This window comes from Halyomorpha halys, unplaced genomic scaffold (assembly GCF_000696795.3).
Source record: "Halyomorpha halys isolate HHAL.00 unplaced genomic scaffold, Hhal_1.1 Scaffold8.1, whole genome shotgun sequence".
Classification (NCBI taxonomy): Eukaryota; Metazoa; Arthropoda; class Insecta; order Hemiptera; family Pentatomidae; genus Halyomorpha; species Halyomorpha halys.
This window is the reverse complement of record NW_027111933.1, coordinates 1,989,088-2,001,281: the sequence shown is the minus strand read 5'-3', so window position 1 is coordinate 2,001,281 and position 12,194 is coordinate 1,989,088. Positions and strand designations below refer to the sequence as shown.

The 12,194-nt window shown below is 27.9% G+C and overlaps 1 protein-coding gene across 1 annotated transcript; it reads right to left on the bottom strand.

Annotated features, from left to right (window-relative positions):
• Window positions 1-1,742: 1,742 nt before the first annotated feature.
• Window positions 1,743-8,205, bottom strand: LOC106677862 (nucleoside hydrolase). Its single transcript, XM_014416036.3, has 7 exons — window positions 7,725-8,205; window positions 7,392-7,581; window positions 7,203-7,319; window positions 6,357-6,493; window positions 4,360-4,508; window positions 3,255-3,304; window positions 1,743-1,877 (listed from the first exon to the last, which is right to left on the bottom strand). The coding sequence occupies exons 1-7, from the start codon at window positions 7,905-7,907 to the stop codon at window positions 1,753-1,755; spliced, it is 951 nt and encodes a 316-aa protein (XP_014271522.1). The 5' UTR covers window positions 7,908-8,205; the 3' UTR covers window positions 1,743-1,752.
• Between the last annotated feature and the right edge of the window lie 3,989 nt (window positions 8,206-12,194).

The window sequence follows — 12,194 nt, the reverse complement described above, 5'->3', positions numbered from 1 at the left end:
TTTACGTAGGTTTCTGTCAATTCTTCCTATAAAGTTCCTTTGATTTTGTTTATTTAGTATAATTAGCCATCTCTCATTGTTGATTAATATAAAGTTTAAAAGTATTTTGCAACTAACTAAAGAATAAATGGTTAGATAATCAAAACATAGTTTATTATAGTTTTTTACCCAACCATTAAATATATAGTTTTGAATTTGAAACGAGCGATGATTTAAACTTAAAGTAGGGTGGGAGTGAAGGGTTTGTGATGTCCACACTGCATCAGATTTTTTTAGTTTTATAAATAATGAAACTAATAATTATTTTAATTTTTGGAAGATCGTGTATAATATATAAAACAACAATGGTTTGGATTCAGTCAAAATAACTCAAACAAACAGTAATAAAACTTTATTAAGAGCCAAAGTTTCACCCCACTTTTCAAATACACGCGCAAATTCAAAAAAAGTCCTAATGATTTTGATAAAATTTGGCATATCACTGTACAATTTATTGGCCTTTAATATCAGATAAGTCTTATCCACATTGAAATAGTATGACAGGGCTTAAAAGTGGATTTTTCTAAAAAATCTTCCTATAAATTTCCTTGCAGTTTTGTATATTTGAAATAATTAACTATCTCATATTTTTACATGAAAAATAGATAAATATAAACTACGAAAGGATTTGATAGTTTTTTAATTTAACTTAACCTACATATATTTGAGCCTTTTATTTGACATGATGACTAATTCCATAAAATCAATCAGTATTTTTTTTTTTTACATTGATTCTATAAGAATCCTTTTTTCCTATTTACTTTTTTCTTGACCTTTATTTTATTCTTATTTCCTGTTTTTTATTTCTCTTTTATTTGTTTTTTTTTTTCCATTTTCATTAATTGTCTAAAACCTTTTGTAATTCGTGTTTATTTATACTTTTCACTGTACATCTTGATTTCATTTTCTTTGTTCATTTTTACATAAATTTTCACAAATTATAAATCATTTTTAGCCATAATTTAGTTTACTTTTATTTCATGTTATCTATTCTCTTACTTTGTTACATTATTTTGTATATTTTTTAACCCTGATAAAGCCCTGCGAAAGGGAGGAAGTGTTGGCTCTCAATAAATAGTTTAATTACTGCTTGAGTTATTTTGACTGCAGCCAGACCATCTTTCTTTTATATTTGAATTTTTATATTTACAAGATAGAATTTGTTTTATTACTTATTTTCTCATTACTCAGTACTGTTTAAACTTTCAAATTCTTGATTCAAAGAATCAGTTATATACTTCCAAAGATTTTTAAGAAATGTAGAATAAGAAACAAGTGAATATCTCTCCTTTTTTTTATCAAAAAGTAAACTTGTTATATAAGTGTTCAACATGAAAAAAATATTTAAAAATTAATGTGAGCCAGCTTTCTTATAGCTACAATCATGAATTGAATTAACACAAATTTTAGTTATATTTTGATTACCATACAATTTCATAAAATATATAGTAATTGTAGAAAGATAACATATATACTAATGAAACCATTTACAAAAGCTTTATTGACAACATTTTTTTAAGTAATAAACATAAGTTATCTATTTTTTGCAGTCATAGCAATACTGTAATTTGGGGCCATGGATTAGATAAATTTTGTAAATTAATAGCATTAATTCATAAATATCTTGAATACTGTTAAAACTAAGAATAACTTTAAATTACTATTATATATATATTATGGGGGGATTAAAATTGAACATAAACTTCAAACATATTAGAATTGTTTTAATCTCAAAAGCATATCTTTATATAAATCAGTATCCACTTCTGTTATAAGTTGTATATTAGGTTTGTGTGAATTCAAGTGATCAATAACAACTTGTCCTCTGGTAAGCAAACCTGCATTAAAACAAACAACCATATACATATTTATAATAAAAATATTAAATAACTATATATATATAAAAACTAAAGTAGTTGAAATTAAACTGAGTTAAAAGGAGTTGGCTATTATAATCCAGGATGGGCAAGATAGCGGATATTTGACAACTTCCTCAAGTGATTCAAAAACTTCTAAGAAAACGTTACAGATAATATATAGGAAGTCCAGCTTGGGATTTATTACTATGTGGATTTTGTAAGAAATGGAATGTAAATATAGTGAGTCTTCCATTATGATAAACAAATTTTAGGCCAAAACACAGGACTTTCAAGGAGTCTTCCAGCAAACTGAGAAAGTACAAGTTTGTAGTGTCTTAAGAGGTATTTTAAAGGGGGGAATATTAAACTATCTGATAAGAGGTAAAATAAAAATTTCTATTCACTTAAATAAAATAAGATGAATCTTGTATGTAAATAGTACAATATGAATACAGCAAAGATACCAAAGGATCCTAATGGTATTTCAAGAGTTACAACAGAATATATAGTTATTCATTGAATAATTTTTTTTCTCAGTATAATATGGAATAAGTACTCTTTGATTGTGCTCTGTGAAATTCTAAGGCCCAATATGTTAATCAGGGGTTCATTTGGTACATAGAGGTAAGAGAATAATAATAATAATAGGTCATGGGATAAATTATCCAAATACACTTGAGAGACAGTGAGTATTAATCATAGCATCAGAAAAATTGGTGTGAAGAGTATGGTACTTATAACATAATACTAAACTTATTATCATTGCCCTGAAACATGCAGAAGTATCAAGTTTTATTCTCTAAAGTGAGAAAAATACCAAGTTTGTAGTTTGGGGTCCCAAAGGATCCTAACGGTATTTCAAGAGTTACAACAGAATATATAGTTTTTCATTGAATAATTTTTTTTCTCAGCATAATATTGAATAAGTACTCTTTGATTATGCTCTGTGAAATTCTAAGGCGCAATATGTTAATCAGGGGTTCATTTGGTACATAACTATACTTCAATTTTGTAAGTAATAAATGGATCATTTGATTAGGTTGATAATGTAAGAAGTTTAAATTATGTTCTTTTCATCATTGACTTATAAATTTAATTAATAAATTTAAAAAAAAATTAACAGATAGTTACTGATGTATCTATTGTACTATAGACCTTTTCACTACTTGCCTGAATATTATCTGATTTTAGACTAACCAATCATGAATGAAACCTTAATTTACCCAAACCTTAGTTAATACACAGAAAACTTACATAATTCTAAAATTATCTTTTTAGAAATGATCACTATCACTATATGATCAGAAATGAACAACTTTATTATGAATATTTATTCCAATTTTAGCTATACATTACCCATTAACTCCACTGTTGCATGAATATGTTTAGATTGTTTTATTAAATCCCTAAAACATATTAAAATAATTAACAATTGAAATAAATAAATTTATTTTGTACATAATTATTTTATAAAATAAATGTCATTTTGTCTAAAAGAAAATTTTTTGATTTTGTTTTTATGAACAATTAATTTTAAACACCATATTTTAAATTATTACTTTAAGTAATAGCATTTAATATTCTGATACTTTGATAAATCTAATAAAGTTATAAACTTTGTTTGTATAATTTCAGGCAGTATCAGTCTGATTTGAAAAAATCTTTTAACTTCAGATAGTTTATTGAGTAAAATCTTAGTTATTATAGTATCACACTAAGAATGGAGGAGTTACTTTTACATAATAAAAAGCTAGCTTAGGAGCCTGTAATCGTCATAACTTTATACCAGCTAATGCAATATACAAACTTATTAATATATTTTAAATCATTGTATGAAAATGTAAAACTTAAATGCCATTTCGACAAACTTATTGCTGTTTTGACCTTGTCCCTTTAAATAGCAAAAATTGAGGCTGAACAATATTTTATGAATTATTTCAATGATGGGAATCTTAGTAAGAGGTTATTGCTATCTATATTCTAATTATATTTAATCATGTTTGTATAACTGTGGTTTCCTCCAATCTCTTTCCCATATTTTTTATTGAAACTAAATGGAATAATTATGTTTGTATTTTTCCCATGATTGAAACCGCTACTACCAAACTGAATATGCTTTTGGTCAAATCTCTCTTTTTTTTTTTTTTTTTTTTTGTATTATTCTTTTTTATTTTCCATATGAATTATGGATGATATTCAGTTAATTAGATGTAATGGTCATCTGCTCAACATGTTAATGAAACTACCTCGTATAATTCCTATTAAATATAGCAGGGGAAAGTCACTGAATTATATAGTTAATAACACAATAAATATTATTATTAACATTACATTACAACATCTTTGATTATATTAATATCATTAAAAAATTAAATATTCACTTTAATTTTGATGTTGAATAAAAAAATCTGTTGAAAAAAAAAATGTTGAATAAAAAAAGGTAAAAAATCTTTTAAATTACTTATTAATAAAAATAGCAGCTAGGAGTTGATCAGCAGAAATCCAGTGTTTGTAACCAAGGTTTGAGGTCCTCGCCACAATCGGTCCTTCGATTATGTTTAAAAGTGACATTAATTTTCCACCTTTATTTCCAAGTTCTTCCCTCCATTTCTAATGAATAAAAAAATAAGGAACTGATTAAATTTACTTTTTATAGCACTTAAAGCTAAATCAGATATTCACTTTGCAAACATAATATGGTTGTGTATACTTTTGTATAGATATATATCTCTAAGATGTATAAGATTAGTAAACATAGGTACAGGAACAGAAATAAATATTTAATTGACTTAAATTTTGGCACATCATTTGAGCTTGAGTACTAAGTTTATATAAACCTGATCATGTGGACATTTTTATAGAACACCAACCTTTCATCCTTTAATTTAGACACCTTTTTTTCACAGTTACCGTTGATATATTTTGGAACATTAAAATCATGAATAAATAGCTTCAACACCAACTAATCATAATTGTTAAGTAATGGGGAAGGACATATTCAGCAATGTGAAAGCTGAAATTGATTACTATCAGTCTTGGACAAAGCAATCTAAATTAATGCTGCTGGAGTGAAGTAGTTGGATGTTGAATGTGTAGATGATATGATGGATCATATAAAGTATGTAGACATTTCAAAAAGAAATGTTCAAATTAGCGCTAAAACATTTAGGAAAAGAGAAAATTACATTAGCAAGACATAGACCCCGAATATCCAGCATGAAGAACTAAGATGTGGATCCTCAACAATGAACCAAAATGAATGGTAACTCCCATGTAGCCATTAATCAATATGCTCTATATTGATCCTGTAGAGCAATGTGTAAGTAAATGAAGAATCAAGTCAGAAATTTAAAATTTCTCATAATTTAATTTTGGAACACTATCAAGTATACCATAAGCTCATCTTTATGTACAGTTTCTCATCGGTTTGAAGTGCCAGAGGTTGAGCCTCTTGAGTAGTTCCATTGCTCTATGTCCCAGTGTTGATATAACCATGATTTGTTCAGATCAATGCTGCAGATACACCTGCATTCCATGTTAGTAGAATAGAGGTACCTCTTTATCTTTTTCAGAGATAATTGGTTGACATCAATAAATGCAGCAAAGACTATCAGTAAAAAGAATCACCGTGAGGATGAAAAGGAAGATGATCTCAAAAGAAAAAGTGTTTACCAGATATAAATTTTGAGAAGTGACAAGGAGGTGATACTTTTATCTTATGAACTCCACTACAAGAAAAATAAGACATTGTTCGTTGTGCTTGTTTGAAAATTTATTAGACATACTCGAAATCAATAGCATGATTCATTTACAAGATGAATACAACAAACAGTGAATAGTTTGATTGATACTGTAAATATCTGGAAAAATCAGCGTAGAAATTGATTAAATCCCACATGACAAGTCAATCAGCAAACTCAACCTTCTCAGCACAATTAATAGATGCAAAAATGCAAGTAACCAATAAGAAATATGGGTAGTGTTCCAGGGTCAAAGGGTGTTAGGTAATAAGATGACCCCTAATAATAATCTAAGATGATCTCATCAATTTAATATAGAAATAATGAAAATTATAATATAATAATAAGTATAAAATATATTTAGCTTGTGTTAGTGCTTTATTACGTTGAATAATTAATTTATAATCCAGTTTTCTATGATTTGTATTTCAAAAATAAATTTTTTGTTCAGGCATTGAATCATCATTAATATTATATGGTTTTATTTATTCAAATTATATTCTAATTTTTTTTTAAATAGGTGTACAAGTCTGAACAGGAGGATTACGCTACAAATTTCAAAAAATCTTAAAAGTTCATAGGTTTAGTGATTTTTTTTTTATGCAGAGTGTACTTCAGTGTCTGAATGCATAAGCGACCTTGATGCATAAACTTTAACTTAAACAAAAACATTCACTTCTATGTTAGTAGTTACAAATATTACAAAGATGATCCTTACAAAAGGCACTTTTACACTAAGACAAGTTTCCCAAGGAAGTAGTACAATCTTATTTTCTAATTCTGATAAAACAATAAAAGCAGCTTCAGGATCCCAATAAAAATTAAATTCAGCTGTCATAGTTATATTACCCATTCCTAGAAAAAATAAAGTAAATAAATAAAATAAAATAATAATAAAAATATGCACAAGTGTTACAAGTACTTGAAAATTTGTATATATCCCCATTATATAATTGCACACTATTATTAAAATATATCTTTGAAAAAAAAATTGAATTGAATTTATTCTGAAATTAAAAACAAACACCCAAAGGATCTTTGGGTTCAGAAATTGGTAAGGAAGTACTGTTTCTAGACCAATGGTTGAGCAAGGAGGTGATTGGGACAGAATCATACTCAGCCCCAGGGTTTCTCCTTCAATTAATGGTATTCATTCTATAGGGACTAGGTGTGCCAAGAAGCATCTGTTATCCACAGCTGATATAACATAATTAATACTTATCTGGCACCGCAGGACTCGAATCTAGGCCCAGTAGATAGAGGGAAAGTATCTTACTCACTGAGCAACCTTGCCCATCTGGACTTAGAAATAAATTGTCAAAAAATAGTATTTTAAAATTCAACACTGAATCTTTGTAAAATGAAAATTCCATTGAATCATAGGGTGAAGTTGCAATAAGAAATTACTTGAATTATACAATGACTTATTTAAAGAAAAGAAATCTTCAATTAGGAGAAAATTGAAACAAGCAGCTCATAAGAAGATAAAAAACACCTAAGTTTCTTCCTGAATTGTATAGATATTAACTTATATAGATTTAATTATATGAAAAAGATATCTTACCTGTATAATTTCCCCCCATTATGTATAAATCTTTAACATTTTCTTTAAAATGAGGATAAGTCCTAAGTGCAAGAGCAATGTTGGTTAATGGACCGCAGCAAATAATGCTTATTTCTCCTAAAAATATCCAAATTATTGAACAGCTGCTTTATATTACTTCATAATATACGAACCTAGATAATTAATTACCTTTGTGTTTTGAAGTTAATTCATTTAAAATAGCTACAGCATTTTCTTCCTTTTCTTGACTAATATCAGGTAAGTCAGGCAAACTTACATCACCGAATCCATTTTTTCCATGGAAGTAAGTATGAGTTGGGGCTACACTATGGTCATTTCCAGGCAATAAATGTGAGGCTGCTCCTCTATAAACAGGAATCTAGAGATGACAAGTAAAAATAATACTTATCATCAATAAAATAATCAAAAATATCTTTAAAAAATACATATAAAGAGAACATTTGTTCCAATATCTCAGCACCATCTATACATTTGCAAAATAAAATATATTTATTGAATCACCTCAGCTCTCTCAGCCGTTTTTAAAAAATACAAATTATTTTTAATTACATTATCAACACCGGTATTGCCATCAACGCATGTAATGGCTAAAATTTTAATAGTATCATCTAAATTTAGTAAAAAATTCAAGGCCCACGCATCATCGATGCCACAATCATTATCAATAATCACAAGCTTAGACATGACTACCTAAGTATTCAAATTCGGGGTAAGTTAAAAACAATGCCGGTGGTAGGTACTGGTGGGGGGCCGAAATAACTTTTAAAGGAGTTTAAAATAACCGATTTCTTTAAAGTAACGGCTACCGTGATAACGGGTTACGAGATAAAAAAATTGATGATAAGAATCACTCGTTCATTCTTGGGAGTCAGTTAAGCAGCTAACCACCAACAAATGCTCTTACATTAGTTCATTAATAGTTGGAACTATGGGAAAAGAGGCGTATTCATCATGAGTGTGATTTCATGCTACGGAATCGCTTCAAGATGATATAGAGATTCGCGATTATACGAAGTAGTGATTTATTTACAATAGTGAGCCGATGCTGGGCGTGAGTTCACTTATCCATCTGTAACAAATCACTTTTGGTTGACGCGGTTAGCAAACATGGGCAGTAGTTATTTGGCAGATTGGCCTTAAATCATTTGTAAAGTTAAACAAAATAACTTTTGGTTGAAGACGTGATAATTTTAAATTTAAAGCCAGTAAGTGTAACAGATAGTGAGTTCACACATTACTAAAATCACTCAATAGCAGAACATGTTATCACTTGGTAGCTGCTACCTTGTAATATGTTATCCGTAACTGAGATATCGATATTGGAAAGTATTGAACGAAAAATATCGATAACTGACGAGTAAATAAAAAGGTGAAACGAACACCGGTTAAAAATTACTGATACTGATACAAATAACTTGTACTAGTCGATGACAAAAAATAAAAATAAATAAAAGGTCAATTGAGAATCAGTAAAAAAATATAAACAATTCTGTAGTATCGAAACTGTAAGCTGTATCACTACCATCGGAGTATGGAATCGAAGGAAAATTAAAAATTTTGTTTATATGGCGAACTGAAAAGAATGAGAATCATTTGTACTTCAAATTACTAAGAGACATTCAGGCACTGGAACAGAGATGAGTGTTACGATGTTGTCTGGTTTGTGGAATTTTATTAGCGATGGAACCCTTTATTTGATTTATGATTTATTTATTGTTTTACAGCTTGATTTTTGCACTCGGATATTGGAAAAAAAGTTTATTACTAAAATTCTAAAAATCGAGCTGCGTTATAACTTCCGCCTTCCACTCTAGTACTTAGGCTTCTCTTCTTCTTTTTTTTTAATACCATTTAAACAATATTATTTTTACTAAATGATTTTTCATCACGTTCGCATTATTAATAGGTAAATTATTTTCCTTGGAGACCTTGACTTTATTATTTATTTAACTTTTGAATAACGCCAAAGCAAACCGGAGTCGGACCTCGGTGAGGAGGATATGTTGCAAGACCTGAATTCAATTTTTTTAAAAAATTATTTATGCATTGAAAAATTCCATAAATTATATAAACTAGAAATTATTGTAAATATGGATAAATAAAAATGAAGGGGCAATAATCTTAGTAGGTTACTGGTAGTCCATTAGAAATCAAGTATTCATAAAAATGTAGTACAGTTAATAAATGTTGATGTAAATGGCCAGAATAGCCTTCAGGGCTTTATTTGGACAACTTGGTAGTTTTAAATGGGGTCAATTGTGGACTTAGAAATCAGAAAATAAATCATTTAAAAGAACTATTCATTATTTTAACATCTCCAACTCATCTATATATATGATGGTATTTAGGAGTTTGAGATGATATCCTTTTTCCTAAAAAAAAATTGTTAGCCTACTTTACCCTGAGCCACATTGTTTCTATAATTTTTTTGAATATAATATCATTTAGTGGAGTCTTTGATATTTTTTCTAACTCTGAAAAAGATAAATCAATTGGTTTACATTAACAATGAAAAAACATATTTTCTGAGCTGTAAATGAAAAATGCTTAATTTTTTTCATAACCTTTTTTTTCTACCAGAGAATTTGGAGATTATAGTATCTTTAAACCTTCCCTTCCAATTTTCAAATGTTTTATTTTATGCCTCCAGGTTCTAATATGTTGAATTAGATTCAGTTTGTGCCCTTATGTACAGTTTATACAGCCCTAAACCACTCCCAAGTTTGATGTTAATTGGTTGAGTAGTAGTGTTGAAGTTATTTATATTTTTCTGATTTTTCAAAAAGAAATCAAAGGAAAAAATTTTGAGCTAAAAAAATTTATTTTCCGAATTCATATTTAAGGGTTTCTTGAGGTGCTGAAAATGAATACCAACTATGTTTTACCACACTTTGATAGGTCAGGCCATAATTTTTTCAATAATTTCAATTTCACAACATTTACCCAAGACTCAGTGCTCCTCTACATAGATAGATACTTGAGTTTTATTGTAAAAAGAAAAAAAATATGGATATAGCTTTTAAAATATGATAAAAAGTTCTGTTTTGTTCCTTATTGCATATATTGGTTCAATCCATGTTACAAAATCATAATAATAAAGTATAAGTAAATGTTTAATTTCAACTAAATACAACAATTTTATCAAACTTTCAGTGGTGTTCATTAAATCTATATACATCCTCAAATATAGTAATAGCGAAGCATTGCTGGCTCTGATAGTAATTATATATACCACAGTTAGATCCAAATTCATCTTAGATAATTGATAATGGATTGAAGATAAAATTATCTATTATTTGAAGCAGCTATTGGAGATAACCGCATAATCTGTTATTCACAATTAAGAAATAATTTTAATTTATCTATCATCTTTTATCTTAGATAATTATTTGAATTATTCAATGAGTAAGTATTATTAAATCATCCAACAAACACAAATAATCACTTGTCAAAAGTAAATTTAAAACATATATCATAGCTAATTTTTATAATTCTGTACAGATCAATTATTTGTAGGATGCTGCAGAAATATTAATAAATATTAGTGAGGTCAAAAGGAACCAAAAATATTTAATAATTATTTATTTTCCAATGTTTTTCCCCACGTTGCAGGGCTTCAATAGGCCTAAAAAAGAAAAGATTTATAATTTTTAGCCCTGGAAAGTGTCGGGAAACTTCTGCTAATAAATATCTTTTAACTACTTTTTGTTCCTTTTGAACACATCCTCAACTATCTTCTTCATATTAACAAAAATCTATTGTATATTTTAAGGTTTCACAGATAGTCCAATATATAGATAGATACATTACACCTCACATCAATAAGGATGAAAAATATTTCTTTTTGATGTTGTTTGGCTCAGTAAGATTAGTGTAAAACTAAAGTTGCCACAATTGCTCTTTGAATTATTTTCAGTGAGTGAAAATCCTAGAAATTTTTCCACTTTCTTTATTTCCTGGAATCCAAAATGACTACAGTTTTATTTTGAAAAAGTTCTAGTTCTTCCTTAGACTTGCATCTAAGCTATCGTTTATTAATATATCTATAAGGATAGAAATTATTTTCTAAAATTTTACAATAATAATTGTTTTTTTTTCTATTTAATTTAATCATTAAATAATTATTTTATTAAGGTAACACTTACTTAATAAATCTGACAATACATTGTCATAATCATTCATCTGACAGTAGTAATAATTATAAAATTTGAAATAACTATTCATTATGCAAAGGTTTTTTTCTTCCATGTAAAATGTTTTATTCTTTGTACTTGTGTGTTCTTCTATAACATCCTAATTTCATTAAAGATTTTAAATACTTTATCTATTGGTATGTTTATGAATAGCTCTTTTACATCAGGATATTATATACATATTGCTATGTAACTGTCTCAGAATGCTGTTGATTTGTTGTGGGAATTGCCAAAACCTCGATATATAGCAATATAAAGGAGAAAATGAATGTTAGTACTTCCATGGTTGATATGATGATAGTAAGATTTTATATTCACTTACCTGTATATGAATTATTTATTGAAAGGAATTATTGAATATCAAAGAAATTATTGTTTTGAAATGGACAAGGATTAATTTAATCTCAAAGGTGGAATGTGAAAGTTGTATGTGTGTGCCGTACCAGACTTTTTAATTACAATTTTATTTTTTCTATGGTTCATTATTTTACTTATAAAAAAATATTTTCTTTAATAATTTGAGTGTGCTGTGAGACAAAAAGGTTTCAGGTTATCTACTAAGCTATCTACACCAATAGCAGACTCACTTAAGGATCTAAAATCTGTAGAAAAAATCCTTCGGACTCAGTAATAAAACTTGTACCATTGCTGTGGTATATTGAATGACAGTAATCTATACACTTCCATATGATCATAGAATGTGAAAAGAATAAGAAATTATTGGAAGATTATTGATTGACCGTGTGTAAAGATGAAAGGAATATGGTCCGGGTGCGGT